This window comes from Oryctolagus cuniculus, chromosome 5, assembly GCF_964237555.1.
Source record: "Oryctolagus cuniculus chromosome 5, mOryCun1.1, whole genome shotgun sequence".
Classification (NCBI taxonomy): Eukaryota; Metazoa; Chordata; class Mammalia; order Lagomorpha; family Leporidae; genus Oryctolagus; species Oryctolagus cuniculus.
Genome location: NC_091436.1, coordinates 60,700,306 through 60,724,784, shown reverse-complemented (window position 1 = coordinate 60,724,784; position 24,479 = coordinate 60,700,306). Strand labels below are relative to the sequence as shown.

The 24,479-nt window shown below is 44.8% G+C and overlaps 1 protein-coding gene across 1 annotated transcript; it reads left to right on the top strand.

The window, feature by feature from the left end:
* The first annotated feature begins 1,894 nt into the window (after nucleotides 1–1,894).
* AMD1 (adenosylmethionine decarboxylase 1) lies at nucleotides 1,895–22,910 on the top strand. The gene is made up of 9 exons (XM_051854416.2): nucleotides 1,895–2,402; nucleotides 16,272–16,358; nucleotides 17,305–17,431; nucleotides 18,092–18,194; nucleotides 19,660–19,702; nucleotides 19,800–19,944; nucleotides 20,072–20,164; nucleotides 20,249–20,404; nucleotides 20,767–22,910. The coding sequence occupies exons 1-9, from the start codon at nucleotides 2,293–2,295 to the stop codon at nucleotides 20,905–20,907; spliced, it is 1,005 nt and encodes a 334-aa protein (XP_051710376.1). The 5' UTR covers nucleotides 1,895–2,292; the 3' UTR covers nucleotides 20,908–22,910.
* The last annotated feature ends 1,569 nt before the right edge of the window (nucleotides 22,911–24,479 follow it).

Sequence of the window (24,479 nt, the reverse complement as noted above, 5' to 3'; positions counted from 1 at the left end):
GGAAGACCTTTCTGTCTCTCTCTAACTCTGCAAAAAAAAAAAAAAAAAAAAAAAAAAAAAAAAAAAAAAGAAGCATCTTTTTAAAAACTGGCAAGGCAAGAAAAAATTGTCACTGTGATGAAGGGGGCTGATTGATGAGAAACATTTAGGGATGATAAGTATGTTTTATATATACTGAGCTCAGTTACACCTTCAAGAAAAGATGAACTGACCTACTTATTAGTACAAGCTTCAAGATAATAATGATGCTTAAAAACTAATATATTTTACAAAGGACCCATCTGGTTCACAGACATTATTCTATACCAAGTTAACAGAGATTTACCGTGCCAAGATTCTCGGCACTTTCATATTAACTTAAATTGCATGGGGGGGGGGGCATAATAGTAATTGAAAGGCAACTAATTATAAGCAATTATAAGGCAAATTATGTTTATACCACAATTAGTGTTTGAGGTGGTTTAGTGGGCACTGTCTTCCTTTCAATAAGCAATCATCAAATAGTTGAAAAGCTTGTAAAACACGGAAAAACGCCTTTTATCTTTATTCCAAGTATAACAACCACATTCTTTCAATTATTAAAATCATAAAATAATGTATTATCTTTTGTCCCAATCCCCAGTTCGAGTTGGATGCTTTTAAAAAAACATGGCAAGTGCAGCTTCTTTGAACAGGTTTCATGGAGGCATGCTCTTTTAAGACAAGTATACCCTGCAGGGTATCTAAGCTGCAAACTCAAACCACATCTTTTTCAGGGGATTTTTCATGCTGACATTATCTTATTTCACTTTCAGGAATGTTTTTGTCTAAGGATCATAGAAAAAGTCTTTTTTTCTTGTAACAATGGTAATTTTTAGATCAGGCTGCATTTCCCCCTCCCCTATTTCCAAGTGTTAACTTTGTTACCTCCATTTTGCCACCTCCGGTTAAACTGACTCCAACTTGACAACTATTTTATATTTTAGGATATACGATTAGTAAATTCAGTGACCTATTCGATCGATGGTTCTTTAAATTATCACTAGTGATAGCTATGGAATTTTCCCCCATTCCATGAATTTCCATGTGAATCCCTCTTAAACACGAGTTGAAGGCAATCAGCTCATCAGCGGCACAAAACTCCAAGGAAAATATCACCAAACAGTTTCCGACGCTATTTCTTGGAAGAGTTGTTGCAGGCTGGATTCCCACCCATCGACCCCGAGGGAGCACGGCGCTGCCGGGGCTTCCCCGCGGCGGCTGCGCTCTGCCGACTCCGAGGCTCCCACGACGGGAGGTAGGTAGAGCTGGAGCCCTCCAAGGTTGGGCGCCACGTTGCTGTTCCCTCTTCAAACAGGGAGACGCCGCTCCTGGCTATTGTGTAAACGGGCCGAGGTCTGCGTTCGCCCGCACATCGGCCAAGGCGTGAGCGGAATCCACTGCGCCTTCTAATTCGACCCCTGACAAGGTGTGCGTTACGGACAGAGGTTGTTTGATTGCCTAGGCGGCGTTCGCCTCGGGGAAACACTTTTGCAACCGGCCAAGTCCCTCAGCAGGGGCGGGGAACTGCACTCGAGGAGAGCCACCATGCCGACCCTGCGCTGGCCACCGCCCGTGCCGAACCCCGCCAGCACCCCGAAGGACCCACCTACGTTCTCTGCTACCCAGTTTTGCGCGGCGCCGCACAGCCCTTCTTCACTCCGTTCCCCCTCGCCCCACCATCTCTGCGTTCGACCCCACGTTCCCAGTCCTCAAGCCGGACAACGCGGCGCGGTCCCCCACTCGGCCCACAGCCAGAGCCAGATCTGCGGGGCAGCGTTCCTCAGGCGCCCGCCGCCAACCAGCCGCCGCTCGGCGGGAGAGCGATTGACAGGCGGCGGCAGCTAATGAGCCTCGGGGGGCGGGACCATGCGTCACTTCCGGGCCTTTCGGGGGGCAGATGAGGTATATAAGGTCGGCGCTCACGCAGCGCCCTCGCTTACACAGTATGGCCGGCGACATTAGCTAGCGCTCGCTCAACTCTCTCTAACGGGGAAGCAGCGGACTACAAGAGACTGAACTGTATCTGCCTCTTTTTTCCAACAGACTCACGTTCAACTTTCGCTCATAAAAAAAAAAAAAAAGCCGGGAAAATTTTATTAATCCTTTTTTTAAAAAAAGTTAATATAAAATATAGCAAAAAAAAAAAAAAAAAGGAACCTGAACTTTACTAACACAGCTGGAACAATCCGCAGCGGCGGCGGCAGCGGCGGGAGAAGAGATTTAATTTAGTTGATTTTCTGTGGTTGTTGGTTGTTCGCTAGTCTCACGGTGATGGAAGCTGCACATTTTTTCGAAGGGACCGAGAAGCTGCTGGAGGTTTGGTTCTCCCGGCAGCAACCCGACGCAAACCAAGGATCTGGGGATCTTCGTACTATCCCGAGGTGGGTGCCCGGGGCTCGCCCACAGATCCGGGCCTGAGGGCTCTCGCCGCTGGGGAGGCGACGGGCGCGGGCGGGCACCGGGTCCCCGCAGCCTTCAGGTGGGGCGAGAGTCGCCTGGGCGGCCGCGGAGGGCGCCAGGCTCCGGGGCGAGCGACCGCGTCCACGCGGGGCCAGAGCCGGCTTCTGCCGCCGCCGTTGCCGGGCCCGGCGCTGCCTGGGGGAGGGGAGGCGCCGGCCGCGTGCTCAGGTAACGTCCCCGGCCCGGCGTGCGGGGCGGCGGGTGGCGCCGCCGCTCGGGTGGTCTTGCAGCCGGCGCCTCCCGGGCCCTCCCAGGGTAGTCGGCCCCCGGGCGAGGGGCGTGGGGGTGGGGGACCCCGCGCGGTCCGCGCCGGGCAGGTGTGGCCCGGCGGGCTTAGTCAGGCGCTAATTCGGGCGTGCCCGCCTCGGGAATGGAGGAGGGAGGGAGCTGGGCTGGAGCGGGGCTCGTGCTGGCCGGGGGCGTTCCCGGTCTGGGCCGGGGGGGACTGGCGAGCAGGCCTCGAGCCCGCGCGGTCCCCGCGAGCGGGCGGGCAGCATGTGTCGCTTGGGCGGCGGGGATTGGGCGGGAGCCGTCGTGTCGCAGTGGCTGGGCCCCACCGCCGCCCTAACGCGCTCTGCACCAAAGCCTTTGGGGCGGCCCGGGGGCCGGCCGCGGAGCCGCCGAGGGTTGCTTCCGAGCCTCTTGACCTTGGGTTGTGTAACCTGTTAGGGAGTCGGCGGGATCCGGGGGAGCGGGGCTGGGTGGGCTAGGGGCGCGGGCCGAGGTGAGGTGGCTGGCCTGCGTTTACGGGATCCATGCCCGATTGACCTGGGACATAATACCTTTAATGCCTTAAGCTGGGGCAAAAGACCGGCGCCCCCACTGCCACTGTGAGCAGCCATGCGCGCGCGAGCTGGCCTCAGCGGTTTTCGGGGTCTCGCCCTGGGAATCCCAGCGCAAAGGCGAGCTCAGGCGACATTGAGGATGCCTGGGCGGTGTTCCCGGCGGCAGGCGCACGACGAGCAGCCCCGGGCCTTCCTAGGCCGCTCGCCGCTCCCCCGGCCCCTCGGCGCACAAGTGCGGGCGAGGGTGGCGGTGTGGCGGAGGAACCGGCGTGGCCCGCTTCATTGAGAGGCGGCGACCAATGAGCGCCGGAGCCCGGCCGAGAGCCTGGCCTCAGGGTGTGGGCCAATGGGCGTTTTAGGAATGTTGGCTGCGCTCGCAGCCGTCCCCCGACAAAAAGCAACTGGAGGAAGATCCCGGCAGACACGTGCTGCCGAGACTTTAAGGCACACTTGGGAAGCCCAGCTTCTAGTAGCTGTCTTGCACGATTTCGTTGTAGAAAGAAGCAGTCGTAGCTAAATGTCACAGGTCTGATTCTCAAGCTTTGTGTGACGCTTACAGTGGCTTATGTAGCGCTCACTGTGTGCCAGGCTCGTTTCTGAATGCTTTAACATGTATATAGTAGGAAGTGGTGGCTTTTCTCGAAATAAACGTGGGGGAGCTTACTGTTGCCTCCATTTCACAGATGGAAAAGCTGGTGTTTGTGATGGGCGTTCGGAAAAAACGATTGCGATTAGAATTATCACCTAGAAAATCTTGGCAAGGAAGAGCTGAATAAGAACAGCCTTAGAAAATAAATAACTAAAATTGTGTTGCTCTGGTTTCTTACATGTTTGAAGTCTTAATACTTTGTAAGTATGTAAGTACCCCCCCCCCCTTTTAATAAAGGCCAAAATGCCAGAATTTAAGTTTTTGGCTGGTACGTTTGCTGAGTCAAGGAGGGGAAGAAAGGCTTTTTAAAAGACAGCTTGCTTATTAAAAATGTTTAAGAACCACTTTCACTTTGTACATTCATCAGCTAAAATCGTTTTCCTGCTTAATGGTTGTTCATAAAATGATGGCAAAAAAAAAAAGTCTCGAAGTACTGAACATTCTGTTCTTTGTAGAGTTCATGATTTAGTGCCATACATTTTGTGAACATTCAACATTCATTAAGCCACTGATGGCAGCCTACCATCATATCACACATGTTGTGTAGGTAAAGCAAGTTAAGCCAAGTAATTGCAAGGTTTTCTACAATATTGGGTTTACTAAGAAGCCCATTGGAAATCCCCTGAGGAACATTTGTAGTGACTAGTGAAGAACAGATGCACTGGTTATTTACTACAGGGTAAAAACCTTAAAAATATGCTAGGTAAATAATATAAAATGAGTGGCCTCGCAAGAAGGGATGGTTGAAGGAGGTCTTTGAGGAGGTGAGGTTCAGATCCATGCTGAAGTACACGGCTTCTGGAATAATAAGGTCGAATTCAAACACTTTATAGTCCTGTGAACTCTAAAATGGAGGCAGTTTTTGGTGCTTACCTCATGGTCGTTATGAGGATTAAACAGGTTAACAAACATACTTAGGTGTTATCTTTACCTTTGATTCTTTAGGGGCAAAATTTTTTCCCTTTTTAAAAACATTTTTATAATTTTTAATTTTATTTGGAAGGCAGAGTTCTGTCCCCCTGGTTCACTCCCTAAATACCTACAATAGCTGGGGAACTCCATCTGAGTATCCCATGTGTGTGGCAAGGGACCTAAGTACTTAACCATCACCTGCTGCCTCTCAGGGTACACATTAACAGGATGCTGGATATGAGTAGGAGGAGCTGGGATGTGAACCTGCTCTCTGCTGCAGGCATCCTGTGACAGTTGTTGCATTGCACCAAGTCCTTTGCTCCCCCCCTTTTTTTAAGCAACCGGGGCTGTAGAAGAAAGCTTAAATTCAGATTTACATACCAAAGGCTGTACATTAACAGTTGCCCTGACAGTTTGGCATGCAATAAGTTGCTTTATTTGAGGAGAGGTAATAGGGTCACCAGAGAATATCAGACTGTTTGACTACATTGATCCTTGAACAGAATAACCTACTAGTTTTCTTTTTATTTAATAAAAATTTGAAATTCAAAAAGTCCTTGCATGTTATCCCACTTTTAGTATTCCGTTAAAATGTGAATAAAAGTTGTGGTTACAAGATACTAACAGACCGTATTAAAATAAACAAGTAAATAAGTGTTAGACATATTAAACATGAAGATATAGAATTAAGAGAGAAGCCTCAGTTGTCTACAGAGACCATTTCTCTGGATGTTAGAGACATTAAAAATAGGATATTGTGGGAAAAATGAATTCAAGAAGAAATAGAAATCCTAAAATAGTCAACAGTTACATTAATAAAAGACTGCTGCATTGTTCCTATCTTCTCTCCATACTCCTCCAAGAAATAGAAGGACCACTCTTCCAGGCTCATTTTGCAGTTAGTATAATTTTGATATAAAAACCTAACCAAAGGTGCGGGCATTGTGGCATAACGGTTTAAGCCACCTCCTGCAATGCTGGTATCTGATCTAGCTAATGCACCTGGGAAAGCTGCGGAAGATGGCCCAAGTCCTTAGACCCCAGAATCCACGTGGAAACCTGGATGAAACTCCTGACTCCTGGCTTCAACCTGGCCTAAACCAGGCCCTTGGGAATGAACCAGCAGGTGGGAGTTCTTTTCTCTCACTCTCTCCTTCTCACTCTGCCTTTCAAATAAATAAATAAATAGATCTTAAAAGAAAAATAATAACCTGACCAAATGTAAAGGAATTGGGACTCACAAACTCCCGATGGGATGTGAAAGGATACAACCACTTCGGAAAATGGTTTGGCAATTTCTTAAAAAGTGAAACATCTGTCAGGATTCAGACCATTCATTTTTATTTACCCAAGAGAAGAGGAAATAGTTCTTTATACAAAGATGTGATTGATCATAGTAGCTTTGTCTGTAAAAGCCCAGAAGCTGGAAACAAATATTAACAGGCAAGTGAATGAACAGATTGTAATGTGTTTATCCTATAGCATACTTCAAAGCCCTAAAAAAAAAAGATATGCAAAAACTTGAGTAATAAGTAGTGATACTGAGTGAAAGAAGCCACTACCACCCCCCAAAAAAAGACTTGAGATTTCTATAAAACTTTTTTTTTTTTTTTTTTTTTTTTTTTTAAGATTTATTAGACAGAGGCAGAGAGAGAGAGAGGTCTTCCATCTGCTAGTTCACTCCCCAGATGGCCGCAACTGCCGGAGATGGGCCAATCTGAAGCCAGGGGCCAGGAGCTTCTACCGTGTCTCCCTCATGGATTCAGGGATGGAAGGACTTGGGCCATCTTCCACTGCTTTCCCAGGCCATGTCAGAGAGCTGGATCGGAAGTGGAGAAGCCAGAACCAGTGCCCCTATCGGATGGCAGCTTTACCTGCTAAGCCACAAAGCTGGCCCCGATTCTATAAAACTCTTAGAAAATGCAAACAAATATGCCAGAGATTGCCTGAGGCTGGGGTGAAGGAAGTTGTGGATTACAAAGGGAGATGAGGGACCATTCATTAAGGAGTGCATTTCTGACTAATAGAATTGGACATCTTTTTATATCTTAATTGGCCATTTGGGTTTAGGAGATACTTGGTGTTTTGCCTCCTTTTTTGTTGAATTTCTGTGCAATTTGTCAGATTACATTACAGAATCTATGTGGCTTTCCTTTTCATTTTCTAATGGTACCATCATCATAAGTCTAAAATTTAAAGGAAGCATATTTTATTAATAGTTTCCCTTTAGTGGTCAGCAGTTTTTTGGGTTTTTGTTTTAAGATTTTTTTTTTTCTCGAGTCCTGGTTGCTCCACTTCTGATCCACTCCCTGCTTAATGCACCTGAGAAAGCAGTGGAAGATGGCCCAAGTTCCTGAGTCCCTGCCATCCATGTGGGAGACCTAGAAGAATCTCTTGGCTTCTGACTTTGGCCTGGCCGGGCCCTGGCTATTGGGGCCATTTGGGAAGTGAGCCAGTGGGTGGAAGACATCCCTCTCTCTTTTTTTTTTTTTTTTTTATAAAACTGCATTTATGACATCCCTCTCTTAATCTCCTCCTTCTCTCTCTGTCTTTCCCACTCTCTAACTCTGCCTCTCAAATAAATATATAAATCTTTAAAAAAAATCAAAATAAGATTCTAGATAAAAATTATCAAGTCAGGATTTAATATTTCCTATATAAGTATGAATAAAAGCATAAATGAGTCTGTTATCTCTTAATTTTCCTACCTGTCACATCTCAACATCCCTCCCTCCCCCCCAACAAAAAAAGAAAAAATTAATTAGGGATAACAATTTGAGATAGAGAAACAATGTAAGTTCTATGTTGATATTTAGTAGTGTTACTGCATTCCAGGTTAGTTTCTTTGAACAAAGGAGGGGTGCTTAATTGTAGGGATCTCTGAATTAACTGTCCTAAGAAAGCATCCTCAGAGTCCAGGTTCTGGTCAGTTTAGGTTTTCTTGCTCAAGGGTAATCTCCCATTTAAGGATGCTTTTGACCCAAAGACAGGATAGTACTAATGGTTGGAAGCAACTTAATGTGGTTGAATAAATTACTTTGAAACCAGCCATCTTTAGGAAGTAGTAAGTAATCTTGACACCTAGAAGCTCTTTAAAATTTATTTTCTTTTTTAAAAAGATGTATTTATTTAAAAGGCAGAGTAACAGAGGGAGATCTTCTATTTGCTGGTTCACTTTCCACATGCCCTCAGCAAGAGGGGCTGAGCCTGGCTAAATCCAGGAACTCAATTTGAATCTCCCAGGTGGGTAAGAGGGACCCAGGTGCTTGCCATCATCTGTTGTCTCCCAGGGTGCACATTAGCAGGAGGCTAGGATCCGGAGCAGAGCCAGAACCTGAACCTTGGGCACTCAAATAGGGATTGTTTGTATTGCAAGTGGTGGCTTACTGATGTGCCACACTATCCCCTCCCCCTAGAAGCTTTTTTTTTTTTTTTTAAGATTTACTTATTTATTTGAAAGTTACACAGAGTTACAGAGGGGGGGGGGGTGTCTTGCATCCGCTGGTTCACTCCTCAATTGGCCGCAACGGCCAGAGCTGCACTAATCTGAATCCAGGAGCCTGCATCTTTTTTTTAAAAAGATTTATTTATTAGAGAGGCAGAGAGAGAGAGAGGTCTTCCATCTGCTAGTTCACTCCCCAGATGGCCTCAACTGCCAGAGATGGGCCAATCTGAAGCCAGGAGTTTCTACCCTGTCTCCCTCATGGGTTCAGGGATGGAAGGACTTGGGCCATCTTCCACTGCTTTCCCAGGCCTCAGCAGAGAGCTGTATTGGAAGTGGAACAGCCAGGGTTCAAACCAGCCCCCAGAAGCATTTTTAAAAAAACGCGATTCAATTTCAGGGCAGGACCCATGAATCTACTTTACCAAATCTGCCAGCAGCATTGTTTTCTACCATTTCAGTTTTTTAGCATTGCAACTTTTAAAAAACAAAACAAAACTTACCATCTTAACCATTTTAAGGGTACAATTTTATGGTGCTAATTATATTCATTGTGTGTAGCAGATTGCTAGTATTGTTTTTCTTGTAAAACTAAAACTGGATACAGTCATCCCTTAGTATTCATGGGAGATTAGTTCCGTGACCCTCCACAGATGCTCAAGTCCCTTTTAAATGGCAGTGTTTGCTTGTACTGCTAAGCACATGCTGTCCACATATTTGAAATGTCTCTAGATTACTTACAATAACTAATACACTGTAAGTGCTACATAGTTGTTACACTGTACTGAACAAGGGGACAGTGTGTACAACTCAGAAGGCAGTTTTCTTTTCCAGATAATTTCAATCCACAGTTGGTAGAATCTGCAGAAGTTGACCTATGGATGCAGAGCCCACTGCTAAACACTTTTTATGTCATTGAAATAATACAGTTGTCCTTTTGTGACTGACTTACATTAACATAATAATCTGGTTCATTTATCTACTTTGTAGCATGTGACAGGATTTCCTTTTTTAAGGTTGCATAATCCATCCACTTTTGGACATTCAGGTTGCTTTCACTTTTTAGCTATTGTGAATTAAGCTGCTATGAACCTGGGAGTACAAATATCTCTTGTAGACACAGCTTTCTTTTTAAATTTATTTGAGAGCCATAGAGAGGCAGATAAAGACAGTGGGAGCTCCTATCCTCTTGTTTACTCTCCAAATGCCTGCAATGTCTGGAAACTCAATCCGGTCTCCCTTGTGGGCCGCAGGTACTGGACTACTTTAGCTGTCACTGCTGCCTCCCAGGGTCTGCATCAGCAGGAAGCTGGGAACCAAGAACTCTAAAAAGGGATGAAAGCATCTTAACCCCTAGGCTAAAACGCACTCCTCTTCCCCCCACCCCCTGTTTTCAATTCTTTTGGTTAAATACAGTAGAAATATGTTCAAATTTTTGAGGGACCACCATACTGTGTAAAGATTTGTTTATTTTTCGTTTGAAAATCAGAGTTACACAGAGAGGAGAGGCAGAGAAAGAGAGAGGTCTTCTATCTGCTGGTTCACTCCCCAGGTGGCCGGAATGGCTGGAGCTGCGCCAATCCGAAGCCAGGAACCAGGAGCTTCCTCTTGGCCTCCCACGTGGGTGCAGGAGCCCAAGGACTTGGGCCATCTTCTACTGCTTCCCTAGGCCATAGCAGAGAGCTGGATCAGAAGTGGGGCAGCCAGGGCTTGAACTGTCACCAATAGGGGGTGCCGGCCCTGCAGGCGGTGGCTTTTCCTGCTAAGCCATTACACACAACACTGGCCCCAGCTCTCCAGCAGTTTTTATTGTCTGTTCTTTTTTTTTTTTTTTTTTGACAGGCAGAGTGGACACAGAGAGAGAGAGACAGAGAGAAAGGTCTTCCTTTGCCGTTGGTTCACCCTCCAATGGCCGCCGCGGCCGGCACGCTGCGGCCGGCGCACCGCGCTGATCTGATGGCAGGAGCCAGGAGCCAGGTGCTTTTCCTGGTCTCCCATGGGGTGCAGGGCCCAAGCACCTGGGCCATCCTCCACTGCACTCCCAGGCCACAGCAGAGAGCTGGCCTGGAAGAGGGGCAACCGGGACAGAATCCGGCGCCCCAACCGGGACTAGAACCCGGTGTGCCGGCGCCGCTAGGCGGAGGATTAGCCTAGTGAGCCGCGGCGCCGGCCTGTCTGTTCTTTTGATAGTGACCACCCTAGTGTGGATGAGGTGATATTTTGTGGTTTTCTGTGCATTTCTTTAGGTTGTTGGCCATTTGTATATTTTTGGAAAATCATCTGTTTTTTTATAATTGTGTAAAGTTGTCTTTCACTCTGTTGATTGTTTCCTTTGATACATTGAAGGTTTTAAGTTTGTAGTCTCATTTGCCTTTGACTTTTGTTGCCTGTGCTTTTGGTGTTGAGTCAAAAAAAAATCGTCAAATCTGCTTTGCTGATGCTTTTACCATATGTATTCAAGGCGTTCTGTAGTTTTCCCTCTTATGTTTAGATTTCTGGTCCATTTTGGATTAATTTTTATATAAGTAATGTAAAGGCCCCAGTTCATTTTATTGTGTGGACAATTACTTGTCCCAGCACTGTTTGTTGAAGAGACTCTTTCCTTCCCATTGTGTTGTCTTGGCACACTTGTTATTTGACCTCACTTACGTTTTAAATTACAGTTGATTGACCCTCTATGACCTTGTGTTCCCCATCTGTGGATTGAACCAACCAAGTAAAAAACAAATTCTAGGAGGGATGAGCCTTGTGCAGCTAGTTAAATCTCAGCTACTCCACTTCTAATCCAGCTCCTTGCTGACGCATCTTGGAAGGTCGCGGATGATGGTGCAAGTGCTTGGGCTCCTGCCACACACGTAAGAGACTTGGTTGGGGCCGGTGCTGCGGCTCACTAGGCTAATCCTCTGCCTGCGGCGCCGGCACACCGGGTTCTAGTCCCAGTCGGGGCGCCGGATTCTGTCCCGGTTGCCCCTCTTCCAGGCCAGCTCTCTGCTGTGGCCAGGGAGTGCAGTGGAGGATGGCCCAAGTGCTTGGGCCCTGCACCCCATGGGAGACCAGGAGAAGCACCTGGCTTCTGCCTTTGGATAGGCACGGTGCACCGGCCACGGCGGCCATTGGAGGGTGAACCAACAGCAAAGGAAGACCTTTCTCTCTGTCTCTCTCTCACTGTCCACTCTGCCTGTCAAAAAAAAAAGAGAGAGAGAGAGAGAGAGAGAGAGAGAGACTTGGTTGGAATTCCAAGCTTCTGACTTCAGCTTTGCAGAACCCTAGCTATTGGGAGCATTTGAAAGTTGCTGTTGCACCACGCGCATGCTCGCTCTCTCTCTTTCTCTCTCTGCTTTTCAAGTAGATGAAATAAATATTTAGAAAGAAAAAACTCACCATTGTTTCTATCCTCACAGCCTAGCCTAGTCCATTACAAGAACTCGAATATAAGCTTTATCGGAATCTGACATCCACTCATTTATGATATGTATGAGCATTTTCTCCTTGTAAAGGCAGAGCTGAGTAGTTGCAACAGACTGCCTGCTTTACAATATTACTCTGTAGTTTTTCAGTGCTCTGCTTTCTATCCAAATTAATGATGAGAAGGACAAAAGAATTTTAGACAGTTGGTCAAGGTTCTTTGTAAATTATGTATCTATGAATTCAGTGTTAAATTTACATAATAAGTTAGGGTGTCACATCAGGGACAGTAATGATGATGGAAGTTGTCTGTGCTTTGTCCCAAACACAGCTCATCAGCTGAGACTGAGAATCCCTGGTCTATGTTGTAAACTATGAAGTTGGGCTCTGTGGTGATCGTTGTACTATGAAACTCCTCAAACACAAAGTTCAATAAATCTAACTAACTAAAGATGAACGAAGATGTGGCTTTGGGATGTATTTATAGCATAGGATTGCAATGTTGGTTTACGTAGTTATTGACTTGAGAACTTTTTTTTTTGGACAGGCAGAGTGGACACTGAGAGAGAAAGGTCTTCTTTTTGCTATTGGTTCACCCTCCAATGGCCGCCGCTGATCCGAAGCCAGGAGCCAGGTGCTTCTCCTGGTCTCCCATGGGGTGCAGGGCCCAAGTACTTGGGCCATCCTCCACTGCACTCCCTGGCCACAGCAGAGAGCTGGCCTGGAAGAGGAGCAACCGGGACAGAATCCAGCACCCTGACCAGGACTAGAACCTGGTGTGCCGGCGCCGCAGGCGGAGGATTAGCCTACTGAGCCACGGCGCTGGCCTTGAGATAACTTTTTCTGATCTTAAATGCCTCATCCTAGTTCTGGCTTAGTGGCTCAGCTGGTCTAGCTGGCACCTGCAGCACTGGCATCCCATATGGGTACCAGTGCAATTCCCAGCTGCTCCACTTCCAATCTAGCTTCCTGCTAATGTGCCTGGGAAAGCAGTGGAAAATGTCCCAAATCCTTGGGCCCCTGCACCCATGTGGGAGACCCAGAAGAAGCTACTGGCTTCTGACTTCAGTCTGGCCCAGTTCCAGCCATTGTGGCCATTTGGGGAAGTTAACCAGCAGATGGAAGATCTCTGCCTTTCCCTTTCTCTGTAACTGCCTTTCTTCTTTTTTTATTTTATTTTATTTATTTATTTATTTATTTGGCAGGCGGAGTGGACAGTGAGAGACAGAGAGAAAGGTTTTCCTTTTGCCGTTGGTTCACCCTCCAATGGCTGCCGGCCGGCGCACCTTGCTGATCCGAAGGCAGGAGCCAGGTACTTACCCTGGTCTCCCATGCGGGTGCAGGGCCCAAGGACTTGGGCCATCCTCCACTGCACTCCCTGGCCACAGCAGAGAGCTGGCCTGGAAGAGGGGCAACCGGGACAGAATCCAGCGCCCCGACCGGGACTAGAACCAGGTGTGCCGGCGCCGCAGGCAGAGGATTAGCCTATTGAGCCACGGCGCTGGCAACTGCCTTTCAAATAAAATAAATCTTTTTTTTTTTTTTAAAGTTCCTTGTCCTCCATGGGAGGATGGAAGGACAGGGTGTGCTGCTACACATTATACATTGTGCAACCCATAGGTTAGTCACCTGCAACACGGAACTATCTGGATCAAATTGTCAGGAGTGCTGATTGAGAAACTTTTTTTAGATTTATTTATTTGGGCCGGCGCCGTGGCTCACTAGGCTAATCCTCTGCCTTGCGGCGCTGGCACACCAGGTTCTAGTCCCGGTCGGGGCGCCGGATTCTGTCCCGGTTGCCCCTCTTCCAGACCAGCTCTCTGCTGTGGCCCGGGAGTGCAGTGGAGGATGGCCCAAGTGCTTGGGCCCTGCACCCCATGGGAGACCAGGATAAGTACCTGGCTCCTGCCATCGGATCAGCGCGGTGCGCTGGCCACAGCACACCGGCCGCAGGGACATTGGAGGGTGGGTGAACCAACGGCAAAGGAAGACCTTTCTCTCTGTCTCTCTCTCTCTGTGTCCACTCTGCCTGTCAAAAAAAAAAAAAAGATATATTTATCTGAAAGAGAAGAGGGAAAGACAGGTATTCCGTCTGCTGATTTACTTCCCAGGTAGCCACCAAGGCCCTGGGCTGGGCCAGGCCAGAACCAGGAGATTCACCTACTTATATTACCTCATTCAGTCTAAGTGCTATGTAAAAATAGTTGCTATGCAATAAAGTTTAGAGGAAAAAATAGTGACATTTGTAATAAATACTCCAGGCATTTATTCAAAATGTGGAGAGTACAGAGTTGTTTTTTGGTTTTGGGTTTTTGTTTCTGTTGTTTTGTTTTGTTTTTTGTTTTTTAAGATTTATTTGATGGGGCTGGCACTGTGACTCACTTGGTTAATCCTCCGCCTATGGCGCCGGCATCACATATAGGCTCAGGGTTCTAGACCCAGTTGTTCCTTTTCCAGTCCAGCTCTCTGCTGCGGCCCGGGAGGGCAGTGGAGGATGGCCCAAGTGCTTGGTCCCCTGCACCCACATGGGAGACCAGGAAGAAGCTCCTGGCTCCTGGCTTCGGATCAGCGCAGCGCACCGACTGTAGCGGCCATTTGGGGAATGGCGCAGTGTCAGCCCTAGCTTCCAGTTGGGGAGTGAACCAATGGAAGGAAGACCTTTCTCTGTCTCTCTCTCACTCACTGTCTATAACTCTGTCAAATAAATAAAATTTTAAAAAAAATTTATTTGAAAGGCAGAGTTAACACAGAGAGCGAGTGGAAAGACAAATCTTCTGGTTCACTCCCCCTATGGCCTCAGTGGCAGGAAGTGGGCCAATCTTCTTCCTAGTCTCCCATGTGGGTGCAGGGGCACAAGCACTTGGGCCATCTTCTGCTGATTTCCCAGATGCATCAGCAGAGAGCTGGATCAGAAGTGGAGTAGCAGGAAAAACTAGCACCACCCACTACACCACAGCACCGGCCCCTTTTTTTGCTGGTTCACTCCCCAGATGCTCACAACAGCTGGGGCCAGGCCAGGCCAAAGCCAGGAGCCAGCACCTCTTTCTGGGTCTACCATGTGGGTACCAGGAACCCAAATACCTGGGCCATCATCTGCCTCCTAGGCATATTAATCAAGAAGCTGAATTGCAAGCAGAGGTGAAAGTTAATCCTAGGCACTTTAGTAGGGGTAGAAATGCCAAAGTTCCAGGTAGCAGCCCAACTCACTGTGCTACAATATCTCTCATACACACACCTGCCAGGACCTTCAGGTTATCTTAATCAATTCATATACCCCGGCCAGCGCCACAGCTCACTAGGCTAATCCTCCGCCTGCGGCGCCAGCATTCCAATGGCCACCACGGCCGGCGCACCGCGCTGATCCGAAGGCAGGAGCCAGGTGCTTCTCCTGGTCTCCCATGGGGTGCAGGGCCCAAGCACTTGGGCCATCCTCCACTGCACTCCCTGGCCATAGCAGAGAGCTGGCCTGGAAGATGGGCAACTGGGACAGAATCCGGCGCCCCGACCGGGACTAGAACCGGGTGTGCCAGCGCCACTAGGTGGAGGATTAGCCTATTGAGCCGCGGCGCCGGCTATTTTAACGGGATTTTCTAAAAATTTTTGTGATGCTCAGAACTATCTTAATTGTAGCTTTTTTGGTCTAAACAGTACAACTTTTTATTCAAAATATAAACCTTAAAATTTTTTTGAAAACTTTTGGAAAATTGCTTAATAAAGTTACGGTCAAATAGAACAGCTCAGTTCTGTAATCATTACCAAGCATAATTCAGTAACTTTTAAAGATTTTCAGATGGTTGTCCATACTTAGATGGCTGGTCGCTGGTAACAGTTTCTTTTAGCAAAGTGATGAAACAGGCACAAAATTCTAATAGGGCTGCTTGTGCTTGTTTTTTTTGTTTAAGATTTATTTGTTTAAAAGGCAGAGTTACAGAGAGGCAAAGAGGTTTTCCATCTGCTAAGAAATGATAGAGCCCTTTTCATGGGTAGAGAAGACTGGCATGCAAGGGCTTTAAGATTTGTAGCCCTTAATCTGGTAATCTGAAGATATCTCTAGGAATTCTTTTGTTGTTGTTGTTAAGATTTTTTTTTTTTTTTGAAAGGCAGAGTTACATAGAAAGAAAAAAGAGAGATCTTCAAGAAGCACTTGCTTCCATGAAAATAAGGCTAGTTCCATTTTGCTCTCTCGCTGTATTAGACTGACTGTTAAATAGATCAGATCACCTGCCAGTTTGATATCTAAACAATATTAGTAACAGATTACTCCATCAGGCAGCCTTTTAAATCTGTCAGTTTAGTTGGTAAAATGATGCTTTTTTAAAAAAGTTTCCCTTGGTTTGTGGGCTTTTGAATTTCCTCTCTAAATGGCTTATTCGTGTTTTTTGTCTATTTTTGTTTCAATAAGTTATAAATAAATGGTATAAATTTCCTGTTTTCATGGAAGGCAAAATGGGCTCTTATCTGTACATATCAGTGTTGGTTTCCTAAGAGAAGCTGGAGCAGTAGAGAAAATGTGGTCTTGGGGAACTTGTATGAGAGTTTAAACTTGAGAGTAGGCAAGGACTGTTATTAATTGTATTTTTTTTTCATTAAATAATAGATCTGAGTGGGACATACTTTTGAAGGATGTGCAATGTTCAATCATAAGTGTGACAAAAACTGACAAGCAGGAAGCTTATGTACTCAGGTAAGTCCTGCGAGCAAGTGCGAGCCAGCTAGCTCCCGACTCACTCGTGACTTCATGTGAAACATTGAGTTGTCCCCCCTCAGTCTTAGTTCTAGAATCATATTTACCTCATTTTTGCCAGTGTGGTATAAAATAAAATGTTAATGACTTGAGTGTTTGTAACCATTAGTTTTGGAACCTTACCTAATAGTGTTCCATGCTGGTTGTGATAACCAGCAGCAAGAACTTGTCAAAGGAGGATTGACTGTCTCCACACCTCCATGTCATGCTACCCCAGCACTCCAGATGCAGGTCCTTTTCTCAGAGGACCTTGGTGTCAGAACTTCAGGCGAAGTGAAAATTAGCTTCACCATATTAAAAAAATATGGGTTCTGTATTGGCATATAAAAGAGCCTCCCACCTTTTATGTAGGTGCAAAGCTATTCAATATATACTTTGAATGCTTATGTTATGTAGTGATGGTCCTCAGGGCTATTGGATTAGACAAGATGCAGAAAGTTCCTACTTCTTATTAAGCCTTTGTTTGGCACATACAGATGTTTATCAAAATGATTACTCTGTGCCAAGCCCTGGGGGTATAGTGGTGAGTAAAAGCAAACATTCCCTCCTCATGGAGCTTAGTATCTAGTTGAAGAAATAATGAGATGGTTACAGAAATAACTTGTGAGGCTGAGTAGTGGTGCAAGATGAGGAAGGGCTATGAGCCCTTCCAGATTATTGAACTCTGACCCAGAGTGTAAGAGAGAACTTGTGTAATGAGGCCTGTTTCTGTGAGGCTCCAGAAGCTTAAACTAACTTTTGGATAATAGAGAAGAATAATGTTACTTATTTGCTTTCTTGAGATACTAGCTAAAAATACTAGCCAAAAGTTATAACTTAATAATAGGTCAGTTGGATCCTGAGTAGTACAGAAATATTGTGATGATGTGACTTTTTTCATCCCCAGTGAGAGTAGCATGTTTGTCTCCAAGAGACGTTTCATTTTGAAGACATGTGGTACCACCCTCTTGCTGAAAGCGCTGGTTCCCCTGCTGAAGCTTGCTAGGGACTACAGTGGGTTTGACTCAATTCAAGTAAGTAAGCAGAAACACAGATGCTTAGCCTGTGATGTGCCTCGTAAATAAATCTGTATTAACTGTGCAGTTATAGTGCATAAGAGTATGTGGTGAGATGATCCACACTGTAGGAGAAAGAGAACTATAAACTGTTGAGCCTGTTGGGATGAAATTCGAATGGGAGAAAAAAGTAGTCAAACAATAACTGTTTATTGTATGAGAAACTGCAAGATAAGAAGGAAAATTTCATGACTGAGATGACCTAGTTTGGGGCCATCCTTTCCTGCCTTCCAAAGGCACATCAGCAGAGAACTGGATAGAAGCAGAGTAGCCAGGACTCGAACCAGCACTCTGATATGGGATGGTGGCTTGGGTGTCAGCAGCAGTGGCTTTAACTTCTCCATGACATAGGCCTTGTCTATACAGTTTTGACCCATCATCTATATAGACTGGGTATACTGATCTCAGAAACAGATCATTGCAGTATTCTATAAATGCACACACTGAGACTACAGCAGAATCAGTCCAGGAAGCTAATTGTATACTTTATAACGTTGGGGAAAATACTAAAATTTTGATTTTGCTGAATTTCTATGTGCAGAAAATAGTTTTGCTTTAGAAAAAAATGGTACTGGATTCTGTGTCTTAAAGTTACCTTTCTTTCTTCTTCTTCTTAAGAGCTTCTTTTATTCTCGTAAGAATTTCATGAAGCCTTCTCACCAAGGGTACCCACACCGGAATTTCCAGGAAGAAATAGAGTTTCTTAATGCGATTTTCCCAAGTAAGTTTAAATGAATTTAAATCTGCCTTCTTAAAGGATTTAATGTTTCATATATCTCTGTGTGAGAATGCGTATATATGCAAATACAGCACACTATGTATTTTATTTTAAGATGTGTTTACTTACTTGAAAGTCAGAGTCACAGAGGGAGAGAAATCTTCAATCTGCTGGTTTACTGTCCAGGTGGTTGCATCTCCCAGGACTAGGCCAGGCTGAACCCAGGAGCCAGGAGCTGCTTCTGGGTTTCCCACATGAGCGGCAGGGGCCCAAATACTTGGGCCATCTTTTGAAGGCTGCTTTTCCCAGGCCGTTGGGAGGGAGTTGAATTGGACATGTTGCAGCTGGGACTGGAACCAGCACCCATGTGGGGTGCGGGCATTACAGGCAGCAGCTTTATCTGCTATGCCACAATGCCTATCCCTCTAATATTTTGCTTTTTAAACTTACCTGGATGTTTTATCAGTACAATAGTAAACTTTATACGATAAAACAGAATTTACAGAGTATAAAAACATTATTTCTGCACAAAAATGAACTCAGTTGCATTTTATTTATTTTAAGAAGCAGAATGAGAGATCTCCTGTCCATTTGTTTACTCCCCAGTGGGGCTGGGTGGAGGCCAAAGGCTGGACCCAGAGACTCAGTTCATGTCTTCCACACATTGGCTGGCAGGAACCCAAGTAACCTGAAGCATCACCACTACCTCCCGTGGTCCATTGTAGGGGTAAGCTGGAGTCAGGAATTGTAGGGGAGGCACCACACCCAGACTCTCTGCTATGCAATGTGAGAACTGGTGTCATAAGCACTAGCTCAAACACTGGCCCCTTCCATGAACTTTTTTGAGTGACCTCCTATATCCTCCTGTATCCTTTGACAATATAAAGGAAGAGCTATGAGCCCTTCCAGATTATTGAACTCTGACCCAGAATTTTTTGAACTGGCTTACAAATGATCACTGATATAACACCCTTACTTCTTGGATGAGACCAAAATCCTAGCATAATTTAATAACTTTGCACAAAGTGACTTACATGATCCGACACAAAACCATACTAAGCTACATCAGAGTGTTGATTATCAGAACAAATGCTTGCCAAGTGTTTGTGTTGAGACCTTGAAACAGTATCGGAAGTATTGTATAAATAACTTTGTATTTAATTGGGAGAGTAGATAAATGGGTAACCAGACTCCATTTCCTAAAGGAGTTTAGCAGGGAGGGTAAGCTGTTTATCATCTCCATTTAGACAGACCTACTAGCTGAAATATCAGCCTCCCAGTGATGGCCAGACAATGTCTTAGTGCAAGGAGGGATCCTGCTTGTCTCAGATTCACCCGCTTAGTTTCCCTTCACTGCTGATGTGTCTGATTGATGATAGATACTATCATGTTGCCTGTTAGAAGGTTGCTAATAAGCCATCCTGTTCAGTGGATATTATATTTATTTTACATTCTCTTTCCTCAACAGATGGAGCAGCATATTGTATGGGACGTATGAATTCTGACTGTTGGTATGTTTGAAATTCTGTGGAGTTTTTGTGCACTCCATGTAGGATTTACTTTAAACCACCAATTAGCATTTTTAGAAACTTTTTTTTTATTGTGTAGGTACCTGTATACTCTGGATTTTCCAGAGAGTCGGGTAATCAGCCAGCCAGATCAAACCCTGGAGATTCTGATGAGTGAGCTTGACCCAGCAGTCATGGACCAGTTCTACATGAAAGATGGTGTTACTGCAAAGGATGTCACTCGTGTAAGCATTTCCTATAAAAATCACTGCTAGATTCTTCTGCATGAGCACTCAGTTTTGTTTTGTTTTGTTTTGTTTTTATTAATTCAAAATTGTGTTTAATTTGATCTTGGTTTTTTTTTTCCCCCAGGAGAGTGGAATTCGTGACCTGATACCAGGTTCTGTCATTGATGCCACACTATTCAATCCTTGTGGGTATTCAATGAATGGAATGAAATCGGATGTAAGTAATAATATCTTGCTTCAATAACTATTTAAATACTTTAATATATCCTTTGCATTATTAACACAAAGCTGTTTCTCTAAGGGAACTTATTGGACTATTCACATCACTCCGGAACCAGAATTTTCTTATGTTAGCTTTGAAACAAACTTAAGTCAGACCTCCTATGATGACCTGATCAGGAAAGTTGTGGAAGTCTTCAAGCCAGGAAAATTTGTGACCACCTTGTTTGTTAATCAGGTAATTTGATATCTTAATTGACAATAAAATCTTAAAGGGAAGGAGTAAGGCTAGTAAGGCCTGTCATAAAGGCATGTTCTAAAACAGAGCACTTAACTAGTCACGCCGATGGTCACCAGAGGTACTCCTTGGGAGGTTGCTACTGGTGGATGAGAAGTTGTGTGTGCTTTGTGGGACTTCTGCCCATCCTTGTTTTCCATCTTGCCCTCTCGTGAGCTCTTCTTGTCCTGTTGACAGACCTGGTAGGGGAACATAAGATGCCCCACTGCAGTCTGTAAGATGCCAGCATTTCAATAAGAGAGAGGTGTGTTTATTGCATAACTTTCACTGGATGTACTAATAATTGTTGAATTTGTTCCCAGAGTTCTAAATGTCGCACAGTGCTTTCTTCGCCCCAGAAGATTGAAGGCTTTAAACGTCTTGATTGCCAGAGTGCTATGTTCAACGATTACAATTTTGTTTTTACCAGTTTTGCTAAGAAGCAGCAACAACAGCAGAGTTGATTAAGAAACATGAAGAAAAAACGCAAAAAGAGAACACACATAGAAGGTGGTGGCCGCTTTCTAGATGTTGACACTGGGGGCCATGCTTTCCGTAACCACCACTTTGTAGTTGCACAGAGCCCTAGATGTAATGATAGTGGAATCATTTTGAATTGTATGCATTATTATATCAAGGAGTTAGATATCTTGCATGAATGCTCTCTTCTGTGTTTAGGTATTCTATGCCACTCTTGCTGTGAAATTGAAGTGCATGTAGAAAAAAACTTTTACTATATGAAACTTTACAACACTTGTGAAAACAATTCAATTTGGTTTATGCGCAGTGTAATATTTCTGCAGGTATCGTCCAAAATTCCCCACAGACAAGGCTTTCGTCCTCATTAGGTGTTGGCCTCAGCCTAACCATCTGGGACTGTTCTATTGCTGCCAGGATTTTATGTCCAGTTACCTCCACTTTCTAGAACATATTCTCTACTAATGTTATGGAAACCAATTTCTACTTCATACAGATGTTTTTTGCAACAGCAATTAAAGTTTTTCTTCATGAGTTGATTCCTCTTAAAAAATGATTGCAGTTACTCATTTTGTGTGTTTCTATTTTAACATTATTGCTCCTTGCATTTGTACTTTGATTTCTTCCCTCACCATGGTGTCTGCCCCAAACCCCCCAAATAAAGCAATACACTGTCACACTGTGGGTTTATAAGTGACTCTAATACCCCACATGGGGAAGCAGGGGGGTGGTCCCTGTGCTTAATTGTCTTATAAGAACATGAGCCATTTGAATTGGCATGAACTCTTTTGGAAGATAGTGAAAGTAAACTTACCCAGTTTAATTAGCAAGGAAGACCCATAGAGAGTTGTAGAGACTAGGGTGTCCTGGCTCACCTGTGTGGAAAACCTGAGCTATTCTGTGCTCCACAGTAAATGAAATTGGCTTTTATTGAGTGCCATGCCTTTGACTATCTTCCTAAGTCATAGTATAAAGGGATTTTTGTCAGTTGATTAGCAGGGAGAATTAGCAGAGGTTGTACTGGATTCAGTAAGTCAGCTTGGATTATTGACCTTAATTTTTATTACCATAGTGTAAAGTTTGGTTCAGAGCAGAGTCGGTGTCTTTTCTGTCTTGTGTGACTTTGTAATGGATGTGAGTGTTCTGACTTCACATGTGCCTCTAACTATGGTGTTCCATTCACCGTGCCATTCACTGGATGAGATGAATGACTGCTCAGAATGAGAATTGTGCAGGTTGTTTAGATATATGACCAAACAATACACAAATGAACAAAATATGATGTAAAATTCCCAAATAGTCAGTAGGAAATGACTAGAAGTACAGACTTTTAAGAGTTGGCATCTGTTAGCTATATTTGCAATGACTGTGGGATCTAAGCAACTGACAGAACAGTAATATGGAGTAACATTTTTATTTCTTGTCCTCACAACATTTGTTAAAATAATTTCTGGATTGATACAGTGATGTTTTGTTCCTGCCATATTTATAAATGAAGCACCTTTTTTAAGTGTTTCTAAACATAAAATCATCTTGGTTTGAAATCAAGTGGTTGGAACACTGTTTTCACTTAGGTTAAGCGTGTGGTTGATTGAAAGGTTCCTTGGGAGGTGAAACCTTGATTTTGTAATGAGCACAGCACCTACTATTTTGAGTTGCTGTTTTGAGGACCAATACTGGAAGTAGATTTTGTTCTTGAACAGTATCCTAGTAGTTTGATAATTGTTGGCTTGAGGTCTGATTTTTTTTTTCCCCTAATAGATTTCTAATGATTTCCCTAATAATTCTAATGTGGAAAATTTGCACAAATTTGTGTGGAACAAAGCCTACAAAAATGAAAAGTGTAGATTGACTAGTAATCTAAAATTAGTATGACAGAGGAGGAAAAGTTTGGTGCCATAATTTTTCCCTTCATTGGTGTTGGACTTAAATCAGTTGAAATGTATTTCTGTACCACAATTTAAGCTTCAATAAAAATTTGCTTGATGAATTATGTAGTGACATTTAGAAAGTTTTCTGTTGATCTGTTTTTTTGAATAGTCTGCTTGAACAAATGCTGTACATTCGAGATTTAAAAACAGTATAAAGGTGTACATTTGTGAGATTGGAGTAAAAATCAAAAGTTTGAAGGTAGAAATTCCAGCTTTTATGTTACCAATTAGGTCTTTAGACTGTGGGATTGGGGGTTGTCCAAACTGAGCCCATTGACCAATAGTCATTTTTCTTGTTTTAAGTATGTTTTGATTGGCAGAGAGACAGATGAGCTCCAGTTTGCTGGTTCACTCCCCAAATGCCTCAGACAGCCAGGACTGGACCCACCTAGGAATCCAGGAATTCAATCCAGGTCACCCCCTGAGGTGGTAGGAACCCAGTCTTCTTCACTCCCTCGCAGGGTCTTCATTACTGGGAAGTTAGAGTCAGTAGCAGAGCCATATTTAAAACTCAGGGACTCAGGCCGGCGCCGCAGCTCACTAGGCTAATCCTCCGCCTAGCGGCGCCGGCACACCGGGTTCTAGTCCCGGTTGGGGCGCCGGATTCTGTCCCGGTTGCCCCTCTTCCAGGCCAGCTCTCTGCTGTGGCCAGGGAGTGCAGTGGAGGATGGCCCAAGTGCTTGGGCCCTGCACCCCATGGGAGACCAGGAAAAGCACCTGGCTCCTGGCTCCTGCCATCGGATCAGCACGGTGTGCCGGCCGCAGCGCGGCAGCCATTGGAGGGTGAACCAACAGCAAAAGGAAGACCTTTCTGTCTCTCTCACTGTCCACTCTGCCTGTCAAAAAAAAAAAAAAAAACTCAGGGACTCTGAAGTAGAACATGTATGTCACAACCACTAGGCTAAACACCCCCATGTTTCTGTTAGATCAGAACAAATTAAAAGCTCGATCGTTTTTCCATGCAGATAGGTATACCCTGATCATTTTCCATGTTTTGTAAAATTTCAGATCTACAGTCTCATATGTAAAACTTGAAGATAATCTTAGGAAAGCACAAGTTCTTATCTCAGAATGCACTTATATTAGAAAATATTTCCTATAATTTCTGTTAAAGAATGTTACACGTGTATGCAGTACCTGCTTACAAGGTTCACTTGCAGGAAATAGGTAGTGAATTTGGGGGTCAGAGTGTTAAAGGAATTCATGTGTTTCGATGCCGGGCACATAGGTGGTGAACTTGATTGCTTTTATTCTCACGGACAGTGAATTGTCACCAATTCCAGGCTGCCCACCTACAGACTGCGTACTCATCCGCTTTTTGTGTCCTGTCTGATCTTTTGTGTTCCATTCTTCCTGCCTTCATAGGTTTTCTTCCCTGACTACTTCCCTCTACTTTTCCTCATTCAGGTATGGCACAGCAGGTTAATCCGCCTCTTGTCATACCAGCATCCTGTAGGGTAGTGACAGTGGAAGTCTTCTACCCTGCTTCCGATTCAGCTGCCTGCTAATGCCCCCTGGGAAGCAGCAGCAGATGGGTCAAGTACTCAGGTACCTGCCACCCCTATGGAAGATGCAAATGGAGTTCCTGGCTCCTGGCTTTGACCTGGACCAAACTCAACTTTTAAGCC

Bases quoted from the DNA above. Each gene is read 5' to 3' on its own strand.
- AMD1 (XM_051854416.2), top strand. From the start codon at position 2,293: ATGGAAGCTGCACATTTTTTCGAAGGGACCGAGAAGCTGCTGGAGGTT. The intron at 17,432-18,091 runs GTAAGTAAGCAG...CTTCTTCTTAAG, and splicing joins GTGGGTTTGACTCAATTCAA to AGCTTCTTTTATTCTCGTAA. The intron at 19,703-19,799 runs GTATGTTTGAAA...TTTATTGTGTAG, and splicing joins CGTATGAATTCTGACTGTTG to GTACCTGTATACTCTGGATT.